Genomic DNA, 26,960 nt, shown 5'->3' on the forward strand with positions numbered 1-26,960 from the left:
AGCTCCAAATGGCAGTGGTTGTTACTCATACTCCTTAGCAAAGATGATATTAGAAGACAATTGGTCCGTTGTTAAGCAGCATGGGCAATAGCGAGTGCCATTTTGAATTGCATACCCAAGAGATGAATCACCACGGCAAAGCCATTCCTCTCTTCCTTCACCCCCATGCCCTACTTCAGTTTTGATCTCATCCTCATTCTTATTTGTGTTGCTGCACATGCAAGGGGCCTCAAATAAAGCAGGTAAAGCAGGAGAGGTAATGCGGAAAGATGCCCATGAGAGATGTCTGTAACTCTGCTTGTAGAATTTTGTTCATTCATAAACAAGGTGGCAAATTTTTGTCCTCCTCATTCCCCAGAACCAGAAACTTAACTGGACCAACTACATAAATACTGTGACAACAAGAGCAAGTCAGAGGCTGGGTATTCGGCAGCGAGTGTCTCACCTCCTGACTCCCCAAAGCCTTTCCATCATCTACAAGGCACAAGTCAGGAGTGTGACGGAATACTCTCCACTTGCCTGCAGTTCCAACAACTCTCAAGAAGCTCAACACCATCTAAGACAAAGCAGCCCGCTTGATTGGCACCCCATCCACCACCTTAAACATTCACTCCCTCCACCACCGGCGTACCGTGGCTGCAGTGTGTACCATCAACAAGATGCATTGCAGCAACTCGCCAAGGCTTCTTTGGCAGCACCTCCCAAACCAGGGACCTCTTCCACCTAGAAGGACAAGGGCAGCAGGCGCATGGGAACACCACTACCTCCAAGTTCCCATCCAAGTCACACACCAGCCTGACTTGGAAGTATATCGCCGATCCATCATCGTCGCTGGGTCAAAATCCTGGAACTCCCTCCCTAACAGCACTGTGGGAGTACCTTCACCACACGGACTGCAGCAGTTCAAGAAGGCAGCTCACTACCACCTTCTCAAGGGCAATTAGGGATGGGCAATAAATGCTGGCCTTGCCAGCGACGCCCACATCCCATGAACGAATAAAAAAAAAATCTGCTTCAAACAGTAAGTTAAGAGAATAGGCCCTTTTCACAAGTCCTTTGCAGTGCAGACAAAAGCTATGTACAGAGATTTAGTTTGCCATCAACATTCCATTTAACTGCATCATTAAAATTTGGAAGCAGTATTGCAGAATCAATGGGCCAATCTTTAAATGCACACAAGGATCGGCAGTGTTCCCTATGCTAGAGCTCACAGGTACAAGGTGACCGAGGGTCACTCAATGTCTATTAGAGGTTCTCAACTAATTAGCAACATCAAATCTTTGTTGAGATCTTTAAAAGCCAGTTAAATCAAAAAAGCTTCATGGTCAATCTTACTCGCTTTGTCAAAAAATTCTAGATTTTTTTTTGTTGAACAAACTGAAGTCAAATTCTCAAGCTGCCACAGTGGGATCTGAACTCATAGGGCAGGATTTTCATTGTGCCGTGGAGTCGGGATTGGCGGTGTGTGGGGGGTTAAAATCCCGAAATCAGGGGTCCCGACCCCTTCCCGCAACCAAACCCGCCTCCATGCCAGTTTCAAAGGAGGCGGGTACCCGCCCTGCACTGGGACCCGCCTCCCCGAGGCAGGAAGGGATTAGTGCCAAATAACTGCCTGTTAACAGGTAGTTAACAGGCAGTTTTTAGCCTAATCCCTATTTTTGATGTTGAAGTGTGGGATTCCCAACGGCTCCAAACCACGCCAAGTTAGAGGAGGCGGGCCGTCGGGTTGAAGGACTTGGAGGGGTTGAGATGTCGGTGTTCAGGTGAGTGATGTGTGCATGAGTACAAAAGTAAGTGTGTTTGGTGTGTCTAAAGTGATTAAATAAGTTTTACATACCTTTTCTTACCTTTTCAGCCTTCCTTCCTTTAGGTTCCGGGAGTCCCTCATCTCACCGGCACAGGAAGCAGAATGGCTGCGAACTGTCAAAAGTGACAGCCTTCAGCTTACTGTGCAGGAGAGATTTCTAACTGAGTCTGTGGAGAAGGACTCAGGTTAGAAGTAAGACTGTCAGTGTTTGACAGCTTCAAACAGCTGTGAAACACTGATATTTCATCTGTCAAAAGCTCTTGACGGATGAAATTTCAGTCTGTGATGTCACCTGTTGCCGGGTGGCCCTTAATTGGCCTGCTGAGCCCGCTGGGCGGGCTCAACAAGGTCAATCAAGTTAAAATCGCGTGGATTGGCCGCATCTCGATGGAGGCGGGACTACAACCCCGAAAGTTATAGTCCCGCCTCCAACCCGATTCCAGAGTTAAATTCCTGCCCATATTTTCTGGATTACTAGTCCAGTAACAAAACCATTACATGAACATACCCTGGGATAAATTGGACCCCAGATCCCAGAGGTGAAAGCCGAGTGTCTAAAAACCCATGGCACCACTCAGTCCCCACAAAGAATTGTTAATCTGAACATAAATGTCGCTTACTTTTTGTGGGCATGAAATGAAGCGTAGGTGAAGCTCTTCCCTTCATATTCTCCGAAAAACTTGCTGTCGCCAAGCCTGATGTGGTAGACCTCATTCCCCGAGCACCGACCATACATCCTCTGCCACTGTTCAGGGGACAGTTGTCCTTCCCTGTAACCATGGAGATGCAATCCAGTTATTCATTGAAATTCGTAGCAACGCAAGGTGGATCAAGGGGCCTCGTGAGGCCTAAGCAAACAGAACAAGGTGAAAGACAAGGACATGCCGATTGTTCAATAGTTTCCATTCTCCAGCCACGGGAGAATTTGAGATTGGCAATAAGTAAGCTCGCAGCGATAGTGCATCACTGTGCACATTGAGCGTGATTTGGAAGGAATGTAAACTATATTCAGCAGTTTGTGTGTACTGATTTTTCATTGTCGCACGAAATGAATGATGTGAATGGAATAGGGTTTGAAAAAGCTAATTTATCTCCAGGCCAAGTATCAAGGATTCAATTATAAGTACAACATTTGTACGCCTCGACTTACAAAAATTCTCTATTGTGAGCAGTTTTTTTTGCTGCATCTGCAGTATTAAATGACTGGCCTTTAAAATACCGACTAACGTTTCAGTTTCCCAGCGATGTAAAAACTTGCAAATTCCCCTGGATTATTATTCTGTGACCCACACACCAACATGTGGGTTCATGCTGATTCCCCATATGTTGAGATCCTTGGTTTCTGCCTTGCCAACAGAGGGTGGTGCCGAATAGAGTTACGAGAGATGTTTTTGTTTTACAAATGTGTGCTCCTGGTGGGGAGCATCACCTGGTGGGAGCGCAGGTTGGGAAATCGTAGGCGCACACTCCACCAATTTCCCCGGGAGTGCAAGTTCATAAAACCGACCTTTATTGGCTTTTCCATCACCCCTGAGCTGATCTCGGCCAAGGTGGCGATAGGAACACTATAATATTTTCCTCAGTCATTGTAGAAACCGACTGATGTCCATTCCTAATGAAAAGCAGGTTAAACAGCGCCTCGATTTCAAAATTCTCACCCTGGTTTTCAAATCCCTCCTTGGCCTGGCCCCTCCCTATCTCTGTAATCTCTTTCAGTCCCACAACCCCCCCACCCAGAGATATCTGCGCTCCTCTAATTCTGCCCTCTTGAGCATCCCTGATTATAATCGCTCAACCATTGGTGGCCGTGCCTTCAGTTGCCTGGGCCCTAAGCTCTGGAATTCCCTGCCTAAACCTCTCCGCCTCGCTACCTCTCTTTTCCTCCTTTAAGACGCTCCTTAAAATCTACCTCTTTGACCAAACTTTTGGTCACCTGCCCTAATTTCTCCTTATGTGGATCGGTGTCAAATTTTGTGTCTTAAAATACTCCTGTGCAGCGTCTTGGGACGTTTTACTACGTTAAAGGCGCTATATAAATACAAGTTGTTGTTGTTGTTGAAAAACATAACCGGTGGGTTCTATGACAGGCAGCTGATCTGTGATGCCAGTTTAACACCCGGGCTGGCAAGTTGAAAATCCGCCCCAATGTCCATTTCCTCGTGTCTCAACACAAGCAGGGCTATTTTCTTTGAATGCGCCTGGTTTTTGAACTCCAGATACAGTGTCATGGAAAGAAAGAAGCCAATAACATGTCACACCACAGATAAAAATGCTTCATTTTTTTGTCACAGCCCCCTTCTGGATTGCCAACGAAATTCATAATTACTCTACATCTGATTCCACAACATACCCTGATTTGCGCCTTCTCACGAACTACAAGCCTGCACCAAAGAAAATACTACGTTTTAAGCTATACGCTGGATTTTTATATATAGATTGCTGTCACATTATGGTAAAGTGCTGACCAACAGGGGTGCCATATTACTATTGATGAAGGACAGGAGAGGGAATATACATAATTTAGATGAAGAACCCTTGGCTCAAGAATATACACCAAAAATATGACAGGATGAAATAACATGATCTAAATGTACAGAAGATGACAAAACAGATCTAAAAAACAGGTCTACTGAATAGGGAGAACGAGACTTCAACTCATTTACCAATTTCCTACCGTCAATAGAAGGCCGCAATCTGACTGTACAAATTGGGCCCCATCTCTACCGGTAACCCCAACATGTAATTCAACATGAATCCTTATGCACCTTACTGAGTAAATAGATTAAAACACCTCTCACGATGCTCCATTTGTACAGGCAGATTAAATCCCTGCGAAGGAGAATTTAAGCAGTGTAAAAATTCGACTTACTGTCCCCTGGATGTATGAACCAATAGGGTGATGAGAGTGGAGGTGGAGGGACAGATGCAGTTCAAGGCTAACATGGCGTATTTAAACTCCTCTTCACAAACTACATGATCTGCGGAGAAATGGAAATTAAAAAAATAAAATTAGTCAAGATGGAATTACTGAAGGGTCATTTTTGTGCATGTGAGGAAGTCCAATTTGCTCCAGCTGATAAGTGTTCGAAATGGATGCGTTCCCGGTATCAAATAAAAACAGAGAATGCTGGAAACACTCAGCAGGTCAGGCACCATCTGTGTAGAGAGAAACCAAGTTAACGTTTCAGGCCGATGACCTTGCATCAGAACGGGTCATCGACCTGAAACGTTAACTCTGTTTCTCTCTACACAGATCGTGCCTGACCTGCTGAGTGCTTCCAGCATTTTGTTTTTTATTTTAGATTTCCAGCAACCGCAGTATTTTGCTTGTGTGTTACCAGTTTCATTAGAAATGGCAATCAGAGGAAATCTTCCTGGTATGTTCATGATGTTGGTAACACGCTGATCTATAGCGCTAACCCAGCACAAATGAAATAAACAGTGCATGCCTATACTGGGACTAGGAGTACAACCTGTACAGATGGCCCGTGTATTAGATCAATGGCTTTGCTTTGTTAGGTGGTGTGCAATATTGAAGACCCCAGAATGAAAACACTGGAAGGCTGGATATTGATTGTTCCTGAGCAGGTCAGCTGATGTATGGCACAGTAAGAGGTAAAAGAAAGACTTGCATTTATATAGCGCCTTTCACGACCACCGGACATCCCAAAGCACTTTACAGCCAATGAAGTACTTTTTGAAGTGCAGTCACTGTTGTAATGAAGGAAACGTGGCAGCCAATTTGCGCACAGCAAGCTCCCAGAAACAGCAATGTGATAATGACCAGATAATCTGTTTTTGTTATATTGATTGAGGGATAATTATTGGTCAGGACACCGAGGATAACTCCCCTGGCTCTTCTTCAAAATAGTGCCATAGGATCGTTTACGTCCACCTGAGAGTGCAGACGGGGCCTCGGTTTAACGTCTCATCCAAAAGACGGCACCTCCGACAGTGCAGCACTCTCTCAGCACTGCACTGGAGTGTCAGCCTGGATTTTTGTGCTCAAGTCTCTGGAGTGGGATTTGAACCCACAACCTTCAGACTCAGAGGCGAGGGTGCTGCCCACTGAGCTATAAACAACAGGAGGCACAGCTTCTTCAGGGTCAATTTTACTTGCCATAGTGGTGGTGCGGTTTGTTTCATTTAACATGTCAGCCTACAACGTCCTCAAGGAGAACAAGCTCAGCTGTAGAGTCAGATGCCTGAATCACGATCATACAGTTTGCGCTGATGGCTGATTTCCACTGTAATTTTTCAGTTCTTTGATTTTGGGTTAAAATCTTTATTAAAAAAAAAAGTCAAAGTGCAATGGAGCTATCCATGTGTGATAACTGCCAGCATAACTCAAGTGTGATAACTCCAGTTGCCTTGAGCATTTTGGGCCAATTGGAAACCAGATACAGACCCAGGCTTGGGAACATGCAGAGAAGAAAAAAAAACTCACCTGCAAACTTGACGTGAAACTTATTTTCAGGCTTCAGTATCTGAACGTAGAGGGGGCAATTCGGGGCAAAGTCCTTTACAGCCCAAGCTCTCAAAATGGTCTGATGATCCTTCAAAGTGTACAAAACAACCATTGTTAGTCAGATATGGAATAATTAATTAAGTGAAAATAAACTCCCCAGTGATGAGCCAAATCATGAGAGTAGATTTTCTGTAACCTATGTGTAATAAAATTGAAAACCAACTCTTTGTAAACTGCTTGATGAATTAGTTACACATTTCGTTCTTCATCCACAATAAATCCTGTAACGACTCACTGCTACACTGAGTCTGTCTGCCTTTTTTCTCTTTATCTCCGACTACTTTATTCTAAACCTCTGTAAAAACCCTGGTTCGGCCCCAGCTGGAGTACTGAGTCCAATTCTGGGCACCGCACTTTAGGAAGGATGTGAAGGATTTGCAAAAGGTACAGAAGAGATTTACTGGAATGGTTCCAGGGCTGAGGGATTACAGTTACGTGGATAGGCTGGAGAAGCTGGGATTTTTCTCCTTGGAGCAGAGAAGGCTAAGAGGAGATTTGATGGAGGTTTTTTAAAAAACCATGACGGGTTTAGACAGAGTAAATAAAGAGAAACTGATTCCAGTGGCTGAAGAGTCGATAACCAGAGGGCACAGATTGAAGGTGATTGGCAAAAGAACCAGAGGCGAGATAAGTAAAAACTTTTTTATGCAACGAGTGGTTAGGATTTGGAATGCGCTGCCTGATGGGGCGGTGGATACAGATTCAATAGTGGCCTTCAAAAGGAAATTGGATAAATACTTGAAGGAGAAAACATTGCAGGGATATGGGGAAAGAGCGGGGGAGTGGGACTAACTGGATTGCTCTTTGAAAGAGCCGGCACAGACTCGATGGGCCGAATGGCCTCCTTCTGTGCTGTCCTATTCTCCGGTTCTTTACGTCCCTTCTTCCTAAACCATCAGGTTTTTAAAACCCTAGCTTGGGGTCCTCTAATCGCTACTTCTTGACGTACACCATTTGCTCGCTTACCTTTTCTCCACCCTTTGTAGTTTCCTGCACCACAGGCCTTAGCCTTTCAGCTGGGTTCCTCAATAGAGTGGAAAAAAATAAGGCACTTGACTAAATTAGGGATTGTACACGTCCTGGTCCAGGACCCGATATTGTTGCAGCTTTTGAAGTTCAGTGTAAACCGTTTAAACGGACCTGCCTGCACCCAGCTCTTTTGTTGGTGAGAGGTTCACTCTGAAGGCAAAGTTAACGCAGAAAATTAAATCTGAGTGCCGGGATCAGTTCAATCAGCATTGACCCGCGCCAATGGGTTCAGCTAGATATGCCAGTTGACCTTATTGCTCAAGTTTAAGTTTCTACGTTAACTGTGATACAGCCTGATGCTATTTGTCACAAGGTTGATAACCCATTCTTTGTAAATTGTTAAACGAATGCAGCGCCTCCTCAGCTTATAGATGACACTGAATCCTGATACAGCTCCCACTCCGCCTATCCCAACTTTAAAAGCCCAAACTAAATCAATGACTTGAATGGAGTTCTAATCATCTGTTTAAAAAAGCATCAAGATTCTTTCATGCAATTAAGTTACTATTGAAAGTTGCTGCATGGTTTGGTTTGGTTTGGTTTGGGACGTGAGGGTTTATCCAATTATACCCAGGCGCAACAAATTGCAGTACTACCTGCTTGCCACCAGAGCCCCTCGGAGAGCTGTGTAAACTGCGCTGCTCTCTCAAGCGGTAGAAAACTTACAATGGGGCGTATTTGGCGACCCCTACGGGTGCGCACGAGGTGCCCCCGCGCCAGTAGGGGCCGCGCAAGTTCTGGGTTTAGGCGTGTGACGCTGAAACCCGGCACTTGCGATCTGCCAAGAATCTTCCTGACAGATCCTCCGCATCCCCGGCAGAAGGGCCGCTGCGGGTGAAGAGTTGCGCTATTTGCCCAACTTCCGCCCGCTGAAAGGCCACGGAATTCTTACGCCCGGTAAAAGTAGAGCGTAAGGCCTGCTTTTACCAGCATCAAAGAGTTTTAAAAAATAGAAAAATAAAATGTTATCACATACATTAAAAATCCTTTCCAATAAGGCAAGTTCATATTTAGCCCCGTTAAAACATATAGGGGGAGAAATTTGGTGGAGGCCCAAACGGGGCGCCGAGCTCGCCTGGGCGCCGGAATTAGTGCTGCGATCGGAGCAGTTGCGACCGCCAGAAATTCAGCTTGAGCGCCCCAAGGGATAGAATGATCTCCTGGACGAGTTTCGATCGCCTAGATGGGTCGGAGAGGAATTTCCCAGATTTTTTCTCCCAAATTGGCCATTGGGTTTTTTATCTGGTTTTTCGCCTCTCCCGGGAGATCACATGGGTTCGAGTGGGATGGAGAGTGATAGAAGATTTGAGGTTAGGATCAGATCAGCCATGGTCTTATTGAATGGTGGAGCAGGCTCGAGGGGCCGATTGGCCTACTCCTGCTCCTATTTCTTATGTTCTTATGTTCTTAAGAGGGACACGGGGCGCTGCTCGAGGCGCTCCACGTCCCTCTTAGGGCGCTGAAACTGAATATCGCAGCACAACGTGCCGCAGCGCCACACGCTGCGGCTGGGTGCGCTGCGGTACTGCAGGCCTTCCTTCCATTCTTAAGGGGGAGGGGCCTGCACCAGCGCGATCAGAGCTCGCGAGTGCCGGCAAAAGAGCCCGGCACCGAGGAGAAGTGCCGGGCTCTCGGAAAACAGCCGGCACTGCCGCGGGGGGAGATCAGGAGGCCGGGGACGGAGGTGCTGGCAGGCGGCTGCCGAAAAAAACGGCCGCCCCGCACCTCCACCTTAATTTGCGCCACTCCCGCCACAGGTAGGCCCCGTGAACCGGGCGCGATTTGCGGCCAGAGTAGCAGAGGCGGTCGCAAACAAATATCGCGATTGGGGCGGTAGCGGGGCGCTGCGCACACCGATGACGTCATCGGTGGCGGCGCAGCGCAACAGGCTAACGCCGCCATTAGCGCCCCAGCTAAATATCACGGGAGGCGTGGCCAGTGGCGCTAAAGCCACTGAGTGCCCTCTTTAGGCGCTAACTGGTGGCGCAGCCCACCGAATTTCTAGGCCATAATTTTTTTCTCAAAAAATTACATTTTTGATTAAAATATTTAATTAAATGCCATTTTAATTAATTTTATATATGTAATTTTTTTATTTTATGTGTTCATGTATTTTTTAAGTCATCCCCATTCATACTTATGACAGCTCCGTACGTACGGAATGCCTGTAAGTATGAAGGGGGGATTCCCTTCTTTTATTGGTTGGGCCGGCCCATGTGATCCCAGGGGCGCTTGCGAACCGCCTGCGCCCCTGGGATACGTGGGCCTCTACGCATTTCTACCAGGAGGGGCCCAGGATCGTGAGCCTCCGTACCTCCCGGACCACCAGGTAAATGCGTAGATATTTTGATGATCGGAGGCATCCACCCGCGAAGCACCCCCGCCACCCCTCCCCCTCCCATCACAAATTCAGGCCCATTATTTCAATTTACTCCACAGGGCCAAAGGATTGGGGACAGATAACAATTGCAAGTTGTGGACATCATGGATGAGGTTTTTTTGCTTCTGCAGAAAACCACGGGCGGGCGAGAGCAGAAGCCGAAAACCTCTGCCCATGTCTGGAGAAGAGTACACCCCGTGACACGCCAGTCTAAACGGGAGCAAGTTGGTTGAATGCTAGACTGTTTAAAAAAAAATCTTACTTGATATTCCCATGCTGGGAAACAAAAAAATAAGCACTGGGACGATAAAAATAATAATTAGCTACAATATGTGAGTAGAAGCGGGCATTCCGTTACATAGGATATACGGCACAGAAACAGGCCATTCGGCCCAACCAGTCCATGCCGGCGTTTATGCTCCACTCGAGCCTCCTCCCGTCTTTCCTCATCTAACTCTATCAGCATAACCCTCTATTCCCTTCTCCCTCATATGCTTCTCCAGCCTCCCCTTAAATGCATCTATACTATTCACTTTAACCACTCCTTGTGATAGCGAGTTCCACATTCTCACTACTCTCTGGGTGAAGAAGTTTCTTCTGAATTCCCTATTTGATTTCTTGGTAACTATCTTACATTGATGGCCTCTAGTTTTCCTCTTCCCCACAAGTGGAAACATTCTCTCTGTATCCACTCTATCAAAACCTTTCATAATTTTAAAGACCTCTATTAGGTCACCTCTCAGCCTTCTTTTTTCCAAGAGAAAAGAGACCCAGCCTGTTCATCCTTTTCTGAAATGTATACCCTCGCATTTCTGGTATCATCCTTGTAAATCTTCTCTGCACCCTCTCCAGTGCCTCTATATTCTTTTTATAATATGGTGACCAGAACTGTACGCAGTACTCGAAGGTTTGATACAGGTTTAGCATAACTTCCCTACTTTTCAATTCTATCCCTCTAGAAATAAACCCTAGTGCTTGGTTTGCTTTTTTTATGGCCTTGCTAACCTGTGACGCAATTTTAGTGATTTGTGTGTTTGTACTCCGAGATCCCTTTGGATGGGGCATCTGTATGAAGTACTACCCAAGGGTTGCCAACCCTCCAGGATTGATCTGGAGTCTCCAGGAATTAAAGGTTAACCACCTGGACACTGCTGCCAGCAACCTGGGAGAAAAATTATCGGGGCTTTAAAAGAATCGTGTGTTCTTTCTCATTTTCTTTGGAACATTTTCGTTTATTAGTTATAAAAATGTTGGCGATGCAAAAAAAAGGCTGTTTGACCGGGCGGGATGATTGAAGGCGGGAGATCATGTGATGAAACCTCCAGGTATACGTCCAACCAGAGTTGGCGACCCTATTTCTACCCGTGTGTTGGAGCCCATACGGCACAATACAGACCTCGCTATAGCCTGGCCACAGACCAGCTTGTTATAAATCATTTAACCGTACATTGTCTCCAATACTTTAAAAAAAAAAATTTGTTCATGGGATGTGGCGCGTCGCTGGCAAAGCCAGTATTTATTGCCCATCCCTAATTGCCCTCGAAAAGGTGGTGGTGAGCCGCTGCCTTGAACTGCTGCAGTCCGTGTGGTGAAGGTGCTGCCACAGCGCTGTGAGGGAGGGAGTTCCAGGATTTTTGACCCAGCGACGATGAAGGAACGGCTGATATGCTTCCAAGTCAGGATGGTGTGTGACTTGGAGGGGAATGTGGAGGTGATGGTGTTCCCGTGCGCCTGCTGCCTTTGTCCTTCTAGATGGTAGAGGTCGCGGGTTTGGGAGGTGCTGCCAAAGAAGCCTTGGCGAGTCGCTGCGGTGCATCTTGTAGATGGTACACACTGCAGCCACGGTACGCCGGTGGTGGAGGGAGTGAAGATTTAAGGTGGTGGATGGGGTGCCAATCAAGTGGGCTGAAGGAACGGCCGATATACCTCCAAGTCAGGATGGTGGGTGACTTGGAGGGGAATGTGGAGGTGATGGTGCTCCCGTGCGCCTGCTGCCCTTGTCCTTCTAGGCGGTACAGGTCGCAGGTTCGGGTATGAAAGAGACCAGATCAGAGATGGACTGGGCAATGAAAATATGGGCTCTGTATTTATATGGCTTCCCTTTTACGCAGTAATGCATGGTGTACAACCTGTCCCACCCCCTCCAGTTCAATTGGAAAACTCCCTTCTGCTCAGGTTTGCCATACCGCTGCCGTGCGATCCACCTCGTTGCGGCTGCTAAGAATGAAACAGGCTTCCGCATCGTCCATCCTGTGACAAAGAGATACATAAAGTGCGTTAGCTTCCCAATTATTGTATAATCCTGCAGAACACTCGTGAAACAATCCCCAGGGTTTACCCTCGGGAACCATATTTATGGTGCAGTGATATCAAAGCAGCTCTGAATCACTGACCCCCACGCAACCCCACCACCACCCCCATCAAGCTACAGTGTACCGTTACAATCAACAAAGAAAGGAAAGACTTGCATTTATATAGTGCCTTTCACGACCACCGGACGCCCCGAAGCGCATTACAGCCAATTAAGTACTTTTTGAAGTGTAGTCGCTGTTGTAATGTAGGAAACGCGGCAGCCAATTTTCACATAGCAAGCTCCCACAAACAGCAATGTGATAATGACCAGATCATCTGTTTTGAGGGATAAATATTGGCCCCAGGACACCGGGGATAAACTCCACTGCTCTTCTTCAAAATAGTGCCATAGGATCTTTTATATCCACCCGAGAGTGCAGACGGAGCCTCGGTTTAACATCGCATCCGAAAGACGGCACCTCCGACAGTGTAGCACCCCCTCAGCACCGCACTGGAGTGTCGGCCTGGATTTTTGTGCTTAAGCCTCTGGAGTGGGACTTGAACCCACAACCTTCTGACTCAGAGGCGAGGGTGCTACCCACTGAGTCACTGGCTGACAGTCATGTTTAGTATTCACAATAATTCAATTCAATTCAATTTTATTTGCCATATGTAACCAGTACAAGTACAATGGAATGCTTACTCCCCGTAGGGACACGTCAGCTATTTTTACAGCGCCAATAATACCAATAATGAATGTATGGTTGCAGTTTACTGGTGGGAGGCCTCAAAATGGCTCGGGACCTCAGCCACCAAAGCACAGGCTGCTCTGCCAACTTCACGTCTGTTTTTGTGCAGGAAGCGATGATCACAACTTCTCCGTGATCTTTGGTTTGTGCTGAGTGAGCTAATCTCAGCCAGAATGATAGAGGGGTCGATAGAATTGGCTTCACTGTCACGGCTAGGGAGAGAAATTGCTAAATTCAATTAAGGGCGTGTTTGCACTACAACTTTCATTTCACGGCAACACTAATGTGGCAGTACAACTCTCGACTCGGCTCCTGACCTAACTCTGGAGAGGAGTGATGAGAGATCCCCTGGGGGTGGTAGTTCGACACTGCTTAGGTTTGATGCTGCATGGAATCCAACTCCCAGTCTAACAGTGTGAAACCTGGTTTAAAAAGCGTTTGGACTTTCTGAGCACTTTTTAAACTTAACTGGAGTTGAAGTAGATATTGAGAGGGAGTGCAGACATTCCGGCCTATGCTCTTGAAATATCTCAATTTGAACCACTTGTGAAGTGAAGCCCTTCACAAATCTATAAGCACACAGAGTTCTCTCCTGGCCAGCAGAATCCCGCTGGGAGCTGGGCAGTATAAACAACGTACTGAACCGACAAAAATGTGCTTTCCCGAACACTTGCTCCAATCTGGCTTTTGCATGTCAAAGTGATTTTTGTATTTGAATAGCAATTCAGCTAATTAGCTTGTTTCTTACAACTAGATCCTTTTTTATTTTCCCTCCAATAGTTTCTCACCGTCACGTACAGTCTTGTACAAAGACATACTTGTGGAAATTTTGAAGAGCACTTCGGAGAATGAGTGAATGCACAGCATGCTACTATCCTACCATTCTTCTAAATTATACTGAAATGATGTGGGACATTTATGACAAAATTGCTAACTGGCGTGTTTTATCCATTGATGGTGAAAAGGATTTCAGAAGTAGGAATGCTACAAAAGTTTTATCATCAAGAAAGGATAAAGTAATTGAAAACTGTAGAGTTTAGAAGAATGAGAGGTGATCTCATTGAAACATACAAAATTCTTTCTGGGCTTGACAGGGTAGATGCAGGGAGGATGTTTCCCCTGGCTGGGGAGTCTAGAACCAGGGGTCACAGTCTCAGAATAAGGGGTCAGCCATTTAGGACTGAGATGAGGTGAAATTTCTTCACTCAAGAGGGTGGTGAATCTCTGGAGTTCTCTACCCCAGAGGGCTGTGGAGACTCAGTTGCTGAGTATATTCAAGACGGAGATCGATAGTTTTTTGAATATTAAGGGGATCAAGGGATATGGGGATAGTGCAGGAAAGTGGAGTTGAGGTAGAAGATCAGCCATGAATGGCGGAGCAGGCGCGAAGGGCCAAATGGCCGACTCCTGCTCCTATTTCTTATGTTCTTATGTAATGACTCCTACTGAATAACAACTGCAATTGAAGAGTTAATGTGGAGCAAGTATTGCAGGTAAAATTGCTTGTTCAATGGACTGAAGTATACACAGGCCCTGAATTCGCAGAAAGTGGAATCCTGGTGCAAAGTCTCGGTAGATGGGAGTGCAGACTGGTAAATCAGGACTGCTGGAGTCGGGTTTCCATGTCCAATTGTCCAAAACAAGTTCCCATCAACACCACTCTGTTGGGAGCAGAGGCTCCTAACTTCAGAAATACCCTAAATTTCCAGGGGTACATATCCCTTTCTTTAGGTGGTGTGATATAGAGGCCTACTCTTTTTGAATCTAAAAGCTTGAAGGAATTAAATCAGAACTAAAGATTCTATCTCTTGCAAATCTAATGATTTACCCTGTCTGCAGTACTGTGCCCCTCACCATCAAACTTTCATTGCCTCCTTATCCTGCCTTTGCTTCTTCAGGAGTCTTCATCTCTGTCTCAGCTTCCCATTTATTTCTATTACCTGCTCGGCAACTCTTTACAACATTTGATCTCAATTTGCCACCTTACTGCTCCAGCTCTCGTTTAATGCCGCTGAACAGATTTTTGGATGATTTCTCCTTGTCCATTGACTCTACTTTCCTACATGGATAAGTTGCATAAACTTGGCTCATGTTCCCTGGAACGTAGGAGATTGAGGGGCGATTTAAAATGTTGAAAGAGTTTGATGGTAGATATGGAGAAACTATTACCTTTGGTGGGGGAAATCAAGAACGAGGGGACATAATCTTAAAAATTAGAGCCAGGCCGCTTCGGGACATCAGGAAGCATGCACAAAAGGTAGTCGAAATTTGAACCATCTCCCTCAAAAGAGGTTGCTGGGACAATTGGAGCTTTCGAGGCTGAGGTCGATAGATTTTTGCTATGGGTAATGTAATGGTATCAAGGAATATGGAGCAAAGAGGGGCAAAATGGAGTTGGGGTGCAGAACCAGCCATGATCTAATTGAACGGCGGAGCAGGCTTGAGGGGCTGAATGGCCTACTCCTGTTCCTAATGTTCCTGACGTAAGAAAACTACTAGGCACTTGGTCTAAGCGTTAAACAAGGCTTTAATCAACTGTTTTTCAACATGGAGATCTAGTTGTGTCCTTCACTAGTTCCTGTTAAAGAATGTCCTGAGCAAACTGGGCCCATGCCCGAGTATTTATACTCTCCCTGGACAGTGCCACCAGCAGGCCGCCCAGTATTATTTCATAAGTCATTTCCACATGAATGACAAGATTCGTGTCAGTTCCTATGCCTGTTTTTATCTCTCGCCTGGGCGCTGTCCTCCTCAACTATCAAAAGGAACCGGCGACCCGATGTCGAGGGCTGACGTTGAATCATTGTGGAATTGCCTTTTCTCTTGTTCAGGATCTCTTGGGGTTAATGTAGGTGGTTACTGGTATTCAATGAAACGTTGATACAACGCTCTTGTATGTGACCTCTGGGGATCTGTCAGTTGGTTGTCGTAACTTAACTGTTGTGGTGTTTCAAATGGCTGGCAGATACACCTTAATCCGGCCAGATCAGAAAGCAATTTCAAACAACACTTCTGAGTTGGTCAGACCTTATTTGAGAACGCGGAATAATTTAGAGATCTGAGCAGTAAACGAGCACATGGGCTCCATATCTGAATGCCGCATGGATAAAAGATTTGTCACTGTTGCTCCCCTCTAAACCATTCTCCCACACAGCAGCTTCCGACATTTAAGGGGTGAATAAATTAGTGGTGACCACAATAATGAGAATAGATAATCACGCAATAGCAGAGAGAGAAAGAAAATTCATTTTATTTTCTCACCACCAAATTTCTCCCTTCCTTTCTGAAGAGGTTGACTCTTTGCTGTGGAATGGTTTCACGGGTGCTGGTCACTCTCAGAACTTAAGTTGCCATTATTCATGCATGACAGTGAGCGTCAGCAAGCTACAGGAAACTTTCTGGTATCCGGCACGGACGGGACCGAGCTGGTGCCAGTCGATCAACATTGCCGGAAAAACGAGCACTATAGTTAAAACATACGGAGCTTCTGAGCTCCGTCTGAAGCAACAAACCCCATTGCTTAGCAACAGCTTCAAAACAGTCGGCGCAGCTTGCAAGCATCTCTGTAGCTAAGCAACAGCTTCAGCTAGACACTTGCAGAGCCAGGACTGGAGAAAAAAAGCAACGAAAAGTAAAAAAACTTATCTGAACCGACTCCTGAATTTTGCCGGTGGATAGAGCATTCCGGATATTTAACCTCCGGTTAAACGAAAGTTTCCTGTACTTGATTGTGGAGGAGAGATAGGGAGCATCACAGCTAAACCCAAGGCCCGCACACTTCCAGCGTGATCACTACATGCCCTATGAACCCTCAGAGATCTCTGCGCTCCTCCAATTCTGGACTCTTGCGCCTCCCTGATTTTTTATTGCTCCACCATTGGCGGCCGTGCTTTTAGCTGCCTGGGCCCTAAGCTCTGGAGTTCCCTCCCTAAACCTCTCTACCTCTCTCTCCTCCTTTAAGACGCTCCTTAAAACTTACCTCTTTGACCAAGCTGTTAATCACCTGTCCCAAGATCTCCTTATGGGGCTCGGTGTTAAATTATGTTTGATAATGATTCCTGTGAAGCGCCTTGCAAGTAGTTGTTGTTGTACATAGAGGGGACCCTGGCCGATTTTTCTTTGCCTCATTCACTCAAGAGGATTGAGGCCTACTGTAGAACGACTTTGGCCGAGACTCACTCAGCACAGACCAAGGATTGAATCTGGTCTGAAGTAACAACAGAAAGTGCTGGTAACACTCAGCAGGCCAGGCAGCATCGAGGAGAGAGAAACAGAGTCAACGTTTCGGGTCGAGGACCCTTCGTCAGAGTTCGATGCTGCCTGACCTGCTGAGTGTTTTCCAGCACTTCCTGCTGTTATTTCAGATTTCCAGCGTCCACAGTATTTTGCTACTGAATCTGGGCTGCATGGCTCAGCTAATGACGAGATAAATTTGTTGGCCTAGCGGGGGGGGGGGGCAGAAGCATAATGTATAACCGCTAAGTTATTGGTCCCTGAAGATCACATGGGCTTTCTCTCTCTCCTTTGCTTCAAGTACAAAAGCACGCCACGTCGATCGGGACCACGTTGCTCACTTGGCTCGCATGAGATCCTGGTCTTTCAGTGCTGACCCCTGCAGGTAAATGACTCGCTGTGACCAGAGAGGAATCTGTAACACTCTGCGCACCTGAAGGTCCATCTCTGTTGGGCACAGGATGACAACATAGTAATCCTGCAACATGGAGGAGATAAAACACCAGTTTGTTCAGACGATTAAGATTAAAAAGGTAACAAGACAACCACAAATTAACAATGTAGTCTCAACAGGCACAACTTGACTTTTAATAATAATCGTTTGTCCCGTTCGCCCATCACCCCCTGTGCTCGCTGACCGACATTGTCTCCCGGCTAAGCAGCGCCTCGATTTCAAAATTCTCATCCTTGTTTTCAAATCACTCCATGGCCTCGTCCCTCCCTATCACTGCAATCTCCTTCAGCCCCACAACCCCCCTGAGATATCTGCACTCCTCTAATTCTGCCCTCTTGAGCATCCCTGATTATAATCACTCAACCATTGGTGGCCGGGCCTTCAGTTGCCTGGGCCCTAAGCTCTGGAATTCTCTCCCTAAACCTCTCCGCCTCGCTACCTCTTTCCTCCTTTAAGACGCTCCTTAAAACCTACCTCTTTGACCAAGCTTTTGGTCACCTGCCCTAATTTATCCTTATGTGGCTCGATGTCAAATTTGTTGTCTTAAAATACTCCTGTGAAGCGCGTTGGGACGTTTTACTAGGTTAAAGGCGCTATATAAATACAAGTTGTTGTTGTTGTTGTCCTTACAAATGTAAATATAAACATCTGCTAGCCTTATTTGCAGTGGTGGTCGTCACAAAAATACTCACTGCAGCCTCAAAGGTAGATTGCCTTATTTTATACCATCAAATTTGGAAGGTTCGGAACATAATTCATGCCATACGGTGCAGTCTTGCTCTCTGCTACAGGCAGTGATCTCATCGAGCAGGAAGTTAACTATTTCAGCAACTTAGGATAAATTAAGGAGCAATTTCTTTGCACCTAAAGCTGTCCGATCACCCTTGTGCTCGCTGACCTACATTAGCTCCTGGTCTGGCAACGCCTCAATTTTAAAATTCTCATCCTTGTTTTCAAATCCCTCCGTGGCCTCGCCCCTCCCTCCCTATCTCTGTAACCTCCTCCAGCCCTACAACCTTCCGAGATCTCTGCGCTCCTCCAATTATAGCCTCCTGCACATTCCTGATTTTTATCGCTCCACCATTGGCGGCCGTGCCATCAGCTGCCTGGGCCCTAAGCTCTGGAATTCCCTCCCTAAACCTCTCCGCCTCTCTCTTCCCCTCCTTTAAGATGTTCCTTAAAACCCACCTCTTTGAACAAGCTTTTGATCACCTGTCCTAATATTGCCTTCTGTGGCTCGGTGTCAAATCCGGTTTGGTAATCGCTCCTGTGAAGCGCCTTGGGATGTTTTACTATGTTAAAGGCGTTATATAAATGCAAGTTGTTGTTTTTTGTTGACAGAATGTATTATCTTCCCTGCATAGTGACTGCTAACCAACAGAACAGGGAAGTAGAGTGGCATTAGGCTTGGCACCAAGGCAGGAGGAAGCTGAAACTGATCTGTGCAGATCCATAACATGGGCCTGGAGGATACAGGAGAATAGAATGGGACTTTTCTTATTCCTACCGTCTCATGGAGATCAGAGTTTGTTTTCCATGATTGCAAAATTCCAATCTCCTCTCCAAATGGTTTAACTGGGAGTGTATTCAAGACAGAGATCGATAGATTTTTGGACTCTAGGGGAATCAAGGGACATGGATATAGTGCAGGAAGGTGGAGCTGAGGTAGAAGATCAAACATGACCTTATTGAATGGCGGAGCAGGCTCGAAGGGCCAAATGGCCGACTCCTGCTCCTAATTCTTATGTTCTTACATCCTCACCCTCAGTAATCTTTTCAAAAATCAAACAGTTAAAATGGCTGCGGTTATCTGAACACCCACTTATTTGTTTTTTGGTCTGTTCCTGTTGATAAGGTTCCTTTCTTTGAAAAAAAAAATTCTTAACTTTAAATTTTTCCCTCCCTTCCTGCTTTTGTGCCTCTCTGCTGCCCATGCACTGTGAGTATCAATCTGGGCTCACCGTTTGAACAAATATATGTCTTAAAATATTCCACGAGAGATGGGGAGAAAACACAAAATGATCTCAAAACCAACCTCACGTCTTTGAGATCTATTTCTGAATGGAGTACTGACGGTGGGACTGTTCACTTTAAGAACGTGGCAGATTACAGTCTCATACAAAGCTACATATAGATAGACCCGTGGATACCTGGGAGCGATTACAAAGCTGTGAACTGATCAATAGGTTTAGATGCGTCAGTTACATTCAAGTAGTTTACAGCCAGCATCCAAAGCCAAAGATTAGAATGCAGCCCTGGGTAGTCTCATGGGGTTGTGCTCCGTCTCTCAGTGACAGGACAAGTTAATCATCCAATGCTGCTCTTTAGCACGCTCTTCAAAAGTGCATGGAAACAAGCCCTCACCCTACCACTTTCATAAGAACATAAGAAATAGGAGAAAGAGTAGGCCATTAGGCCCTGCGAGCCTGCTTCGCCATTCAATATCATGGCTGATCTTCTACCTCAACTCCACTTTCTTGCACTATCCCCATATCCCTCGATTCCCTTAATATCCAAAAATCTATTGATCTCTGTCTTGAATATACTCAACGACTGAGCCTCCACAGCCCTCTGGGGTTCACCACCCTCTGAGTGAAGAAATTTCTCCTCATCTCAGTCCTAACTGGCCAACCCCTTTATTCTGAGACTGTGACCCCTGGTTCTAGACTCCCCAGCCAGGAGAAACATCCTCCCTGCATCTACCCTGACAAGCCCTGTAAGAATTTTGTATGTTTCTCCCACTTTGTTTACGATAGTTCAATAAAAGACTGTACGCACAAAGGAAAATACATCCAGGTTACCGAGTGTCCAGGCAGTCAGGTCGAGGTTGGGTAGGTGAAATCACGGGCATACCATGGTTGTGGAACCGCAGTGCACAGCAATACCCTACTGTTATTGATATACTTATGTAGCATTCATTTTATGATGTAAATTCCTTGTTTTTGTCCCTGTCCATGTGATGTGTTATGACATTCACACAGGATTAAAAATGTTTACAATCCTCCTACAATTGGTTTACTGAGACACCATTTGCAGAGTTGTTTGCTGGGAAATAATAAACATAATTGGCTATATATAGTTCAATGACCTATCAAGGTGTGAGCCTTGACTCATGTACTTCGAGCTTTAAAATACGAATCTCTGGTCTTAGTGAAGAAGACAACGTTTGTATATAAAGTGTTGAAATACATTTTATACTGATGGACCTTCTCACTAACATTAGTGAACAGAGGAGCATATATCCCAGATTAATTTATTTGTGGTGTTAGTTACACAGTATGCAAAAAAAAAAGCATTTTAAAAAACCTCCTGCTTAGTAAGGATAGAAATGACTGCCTATGATTTTATCATTCAAACGATTAATGTCATTGTAGCCAATTCCTCTGTTATTTTAATGACAACATCAAACCATTGGCTTTACGCAGAATAACATCTCCGTTAAGTGGCAGAGAGAGAAATTCGATACCAGCACATTAAACATTTGTATGATCAGTAACCTCTGCCCTGTATTGTGTAATAGTCAATGGTTATAATTAGGGAGGAACGAAAGCTCGAATTAAACAATGGCCCAGATATTCCGATCCCTACGGGTGTGTACGGGCTGTGTACCCACCCGTAGGGTCATCGGAAATGCCGGTTTCAGGCATGAACAGCGCATGTGCTGAAAACCGGCATTTCCGATCTGTGAAGAAAGCTCTTGACAGATCCTCCGGCTGCCCTAGAGCCGGGCCTCTGCGGGCGGATAGTTCCGCTTTTTGGAGACCCTCTGCCCACTGAAAACACTTACAATTCTTGCGCCTGGTAAAAGGAGGCGTAAGGCCTACTCTTACCAGGATAAGAGTTGAAAAAAGTAAAAAAAAAAAAATTTCACTGATTTATCATTTAAAAATACTTTAAAAAAAGGTAAATTTATTTTTAGCCCCATAAAAAACTTTAATTATTTTTTCAAACAATTAAATTTTTGTTTAAAATACTTAATTTATTGTAATTTCAAGTCATTTTAAAAATGTGATTTAAAAAAAAAATGTATTTAAAGTTTTACTATGTTTTTGGGGATGATCTCCATTCATATATTTGACAGGTTTTCCCGTCAAGTGTATGATGGGAGATTCCCTTCTGTGATTGGCTCCCCATGGCCCACGTGATCCCAGGGACGCTGCGAACCGCCTGCGCCTCTGGGATACGTGGGCCCTGCGCACTTGGAGTTTGGAGAGGCCCAGGAGCGGAAGTGTGTGCGAGTCCCGGGAGCACTTCAGGTAAGGGCGTAGATTTTTCCAGATCGCAGGCCGCCGCCCGCGGGAGGCCTGCGATCGGAAAATACGGGCCATTATGAACTCAAGACAAGTGCCTGGCTTCTCCTCTGGGAGTCTGGTAGCCACCTACAGAGATCCTGGAAAACCTGAGCCAAGTTAAAGGTCACACAGGGGGTACGAAGGACAACCGTCGTCAGTTTTTACCTGGAGTCTGGGGTGAGCATAGAACTCATTGAGAAAATCCATCAACAGGTCAATCTTTAAGGAGCTGACACACAGTACAACGTGTTTCTCTGTCTGCGCTCGGTGTCGGCTGTAGTTGCCTCCAGATTTCTGCCTCTCCATCCACAGGTAAACCAGCTCTTCAAACTGGAGAGAGAAAAAAAAAGTGACTGCGGTCGATTTCACTGACACAAACGGAAAGGGGCACTGGCACAGTCTAGAGAGGTCACAACGGGTGCTGGCATTTCCCCTTTAAGTAACCTTAGCTTCGCTTCACTTTTACATAGGATTTTATAGGACCTTGCTTGTATTAAAGAAAATGAGGGCGTGCGCAGTGCTGAGGGAGTGCCGCGCTGTCGGAGGTGCCGTCTTTCGGATGAGACGTTAAACCGAGGCCCCGTCTGCTCTCTCAGGTGGACATGAAAGATCCCCCGGGCACTATTTCGAAGAAGAGCAGAGGAGTTTTCCCCTGGTGTCCTGGCCAACATTTCTCGATCAGCCAACATAACACAAACAGATTGATCTGGTCATCATCACGTTGCTGTTTGTGGGAGCTTGCTGTGCGCAAATTGGCTGCCGCGTTTCCCACATTGCAACAGTGACTCCACTTCAAAAGTACTTCATTGGCTGCAAAGCACTTGGAGATGTCTGGTGGTCGTGAAAGGCGCTATATAAATGCAAGTCTGTCTTTCTTTCTTCTTTCTATGGTGGGGGTGGGAGTGAAGACAATTTCATAAACCTTGAAATCTGTAGTTTCTCTTTGTTACAGGAAATTAATGCAAATGAGCTCAAAGTGGCAGAAAATTGATGCAAATGTGGCACCAATTTCAAGCTCAAGGGAGGTGAAAATTCATATTTCATTTCACATCATTACTTGCCAGATGCTCAGATGTCTAATTTACAAATTTTATAACAATTTTAAGAGTTGATCTGAGGCAATCCAGTGTCAGTACCAATTAGCTACAATTTCTGTGGTTTTGCAGCTTTATGTTTTGTTTCCCAACGCCTCCCTGATGATCTATTTCAACATTTCATTGTTTCAGTCAGGTTTCTAAGTTTTGGGTATTCATCATCAGAATATGATTGTAAAATTGGGTATTCATTATCAGAATATGATTGTAATATTGGGTATTCATTATCAGAATATGATTGTAATATTGGGTATTCATCATCAGAATATGATTATAATATTGGGTATTCATCATCAGAGTATGATTGTAATATTGGGTATTCATCATCAGAATATGATTGTAAGAGTTAATTCCTTCCAGGATTAGGATCTGTTTGATTGAGACCGATCTAATGAAGTATTGTCTCCTGAGATATAATTGGTAGATGAGAGTGGTAAAATCATTGGCTAATAACTTGTTCTTCGATGGTTTTCCTGTACTGAAAATTAAAAACTGATCAGTACTTTCAATGAAACCTATAGCAAGATCTAGTCCACTTTTTAAAAAAATTCACTGAGGGGTTTGGTGCAAGCAACAATAAATTATATAAAAATAAAAACTCCAATATATAGGATTGCTGTGGTTTTACACTAAACCTGTGCATGTGATCTCCTCCTTCCCTTATCCATTGTACCAGCAAAGGTTTTGTATTAATGCCAGGGTCGATGGGAATTCACCTCATACTGGCCTAGAAATTGGATCCCGCTGGGACAGGTAGACCCCGAGGTACACCCAATACTGGGCCTCATTTACATGAAGGGGATTTCAATATTGGGCCACTACTTCGCGGCCACGACCCTCGGGTAGGTCCTGCGAGGGCGGAGGCGATCGGGAGAGGGGCTTCGGGAGAGGGGGCCACCGAGATGAGGCCGGAAATGGCATTGCAGTGGAGCCAGGACAAGCACTGCTGCACCTCCCGGCTCCACATTCAGGTAAGTATATTTTTAAAAACTTACCCTTTTGGTGGCGACCTCCGGCGGTCCCCTTCTGGACTATTGGTTAGGCTGCGTGTAGACCATGTTTTCCTGAATGCAGCCAGCCCAGCGCTTTAAAAAATATATATATTCGCTCACGGGATGTAGGCATCACTGGCAAGGCCAGCATGTATTGCCCATCCCTAATTGCCCTCGAGAAGGTGGTGGTGAGCCGCCTTCTTGAATCGCTGCAGTCCGCATGGTGGAGGCACTCCCAACTGTGCTGTTATCCCAGTTTGGCATAAAAATAAAACAAAAAAGGTGACTCAACCGTGGCTAACGAGAGAAATTAGGGATAGCATAAGATCCAAGGAGAGGACATATAAATTGGCCAGAAAAAGCAATAATCCTGAGGATTGGGAGCAGTTTAGGATTCAACAAAGGAGGACAAAGGGATTAATTAAGAAGAGGAAAATAGAATATGAGAGTAAGCTTGCAGGGTACATAAAAACTGACTGTAAAAGCTTTTATAGATATGTGAAGAGAAAAGGATTGGTGAAGTCAAGCGTAGGTCCCTTGCAGTCAGAATCAGGGGAATTTATAATGGGGAACAAACACATGGCAGACCAACTAAATACATATTTTGGTTCTGTCTTCACAAAGGAGGACACAAATAACCTCCCAGAGATGCTGGGGAACATAGGGTCTGATGAAAGGGAGGAACTGAAAGAAATCAGTATTTGTAGGGAAATGGTGTTAGGGAAATTGATGGGATTGAAAGCCAACAAATCCCCAGGGCCTGATAATCTACATCCTAGGGTACTTAAGGAAGTGGCCCTAGAAATAGTAGATGTATTGCTGATCATCTTCCAACATTCGATGGAACCTGGAACAGTACCCATGGATTGGAGGGTAGCTAATGTTACCCCACTATTCAAAAAAGGTGGTAGAGAGAAAACGGGGAATTACAGACCGGTAAGCCTGACATCGGTAGTGGGGAAAATGCTAGAATCCACTATAAAAGATGTAATAGCAGAGCACTTGGAAAACAGTGACAGGATCGGACAAAGTCAACATGGATTCACAAAAGGTAAATCGTGCTTGACTAATCTACTGGAATTTTTTTGAGGATGTAACTGGTAAAATAGATAAGGGAGAACCAGTGGATGTGATGTATCTGGACTTTCAGAAGGCCTTCGATAAGGTCCCGCATAAGAGATTAGCGTGTAAAGTTAAGGCACATGGGATTGGGGCAAGGTATTGACTTGGATAGAGAACTGGTTGGCAGACAGAAAGCAAAGAGTTGGATTAAACGGGTCTTTTTCCGAATGGCAGGCAGTGACTAGTGGGGTACTGCAGGGATCGGTCCTTGGACCCCAGCTATTCACAATATATATATAAATGATCTGGACAAGGGAACTAGATGTAATATCTCCAAATTTGCAGATGACACAAAGCTGGGTGGGCGCGTGTGCTGTGAGGAGGATGTTGAGAAACTCCAGGATGATTTGGACATGTTGGGTGATTGGGCAGAAACATGGCAGATGCAATATAACGTGGATAAATGTCAGGTTATCCACTTTGGTGGCAAAAACAGGAAGGCAGATTATCTAAATGGCAATAGATTGGGAGAAGGGGAAGTGCAACGAAACCTGGGTGTCCTTGTGCACCAGTCGCTGAAGGTAAGCATGCAGGTGCAGCAGGCGGTTAAGAAGGCAAATGATATGTTGGCCTTCGTAGCAAGAGGGTTTGAGTACAGGAACAAGGATGTCTTGCTGCAGTTGTACAGGGCCTTGGTGAGACCACATCTTGAGTATTGTGTGCAGTTTTGGTCGCCTTATCTGAGGAAGGATGTTCTTACCATGGAAGGAGTTCAGCGAAGATTCACCAGGCTGACACCTGGGATGGCAGGAATGATGTATGAGGAGAGATTGGGTCGACTGGGCTTGTACTCGCTGGAGTTTAGAAGAATGAGAGGTGATCTCATTAAAACGTATAAAATTCTGACAGGACTGGACAGACTAGATGCAGGAAGGATGTTCCCGATGGTCGGGGAGTCCAGAACCAGGGAACACAGTCTAAGATAAGGGGTAGGCCATTTAGGACAGAAATGAGGAGGAATTTCTTCACCCAGAGAGTGGTGAACCTGTGGAACTCTCTACCACAGAAGGCAGTGGAGGCCAGTTCATTAAATATATTCAAGAAGGAGTTGGATCTATTTCTTAAGGCTAAAGGGATCAAGGGATATGGGGAGAAAGCAGGGACCGGGTACTGAATTTGGATGATCAGCCATGATCGCATTGAATGGCGGAGCAGGCTCGAGGGGCCGAATGGCCTACTCCTGCTCCTATCTTCTATGTTTCTATGTTAGGGAGGGAGTTCCAGAATTTTCCCCAGCGACGATGAAGGAACGGCTGATATATTTCCAAGTCAGGATGGTGGGTGACTTGGAGGGGAACTTGGAGGTGGTGGTGTTCCCATGCGCCTGCTGCCCTTGTCCTTCTAGGTGGTAGAGGTCGTGGGTTTGGGCCCCTTAGTTACATAAGCAAAGGGCCTAATGCCTGTTTCAGGCAAGGGCCCTGGACGCCTCTTTTCTGCCTTTACCAATATGCGGGCACCTCGCTTCCGGCACGTAGTGATTGTGCACAGCCCCCCCAACCTCACCCCCCGCCACCATATTGGATGCTTAGGTGCCCATTTTACGCCTGAAAAACAGGTGCGGCGCCATCAAATTTCTAGGCCATTGAGTTTCCAGGTGTAAAAGCACACATCGTAAGTTGGGAACAGGTGTGTAAATGCGGTGTGTAAATCAGAGTGAGAGACAACGTCCCCATTAATTTCCTACGTGTTTGAGTTCGCAATCTGCCTGGCTTGTTGTGGGGAACTCTGCTGAGCCAGGCACACCCTTTAACTGAAGGGAAGATGAGGTGTGGGGGTGGGGGGGGGGGGCGGTGGACAAATCATCCTGGAGACTCAATAGGAGGTAAAACTCAACTCTGGCAGGGGTGCGAAACAGATGGTAGCGGATCGGACGCTCATTATACACCCCGTCCGATTAACTTCAGTGGAAAGGAAAATTGGGCGGGGTGTCTAAGAGCAAGCCAATCCACGACCGCCCATATTCTGCCCCCACCAAGGTTGAATTTCAC

The 26,960-nt window shown here is 45.7% G+C and overlaps 1 protein-coding gene across 4 annotated transcripts in view; it reads right to left on the minus strand.

Annotated features, from left to right (window-relative positions):
* Window positions 1-26,960, minus strand: part of kcnt1b (potassium sodium-activated channel subfamily T member 1b) — a 517,853-nt gene that overhangs the window by 108,677 nt on the left and 382,216 nt on the right. For all 4 annotated transcript variants that reach the window (XM_085965398.1, XM_085965396.1, XM_085965395.1 and 1 more), the window contains 6 exons: window positions 21,930-22,094; window positions 17,360-17,496; window positions 11,931-11,994; window positions 6,255-6,363; window positions 4,677-4,785; window positions 2,428-2,577 (listed from right to left, as the gene is read on the minus strand). In XM_085965398.1, the coding sequence (XP_085821524.1) occupies window positions 2,428-2,577; window positions 4,677-4,785; window positions 6,255-6,363; window positions 11,931-11,994; window positions 17,360-17,496; window positions 21,930-22,094 (734 nt within the window). The remainder of the gene's footprint in view (window positions 1-2,427; window positions 2,578-4,676; window positions 4,786-6,254; window positions 6,364-11,930; window positions 11,995-17,359; window positions 17,497-21,929; window positions 22,095-26,960) is intronic.

Source organism: Somniosus microcephalus, chromosome 23, assembly GCF_052327205.1.
Source record: "Somniosus microcephalus isolate GS21.2 chromosome 23, FLI_Smic_1.0, whole genome shotgun sequence".
NCBI classification, from domain to species: Eukaryota; Metazoa; Chordata; class Chondrichthyes; order Squaliformes; family Somniosidae; genus Somniosus; species Somniosus microcephalus.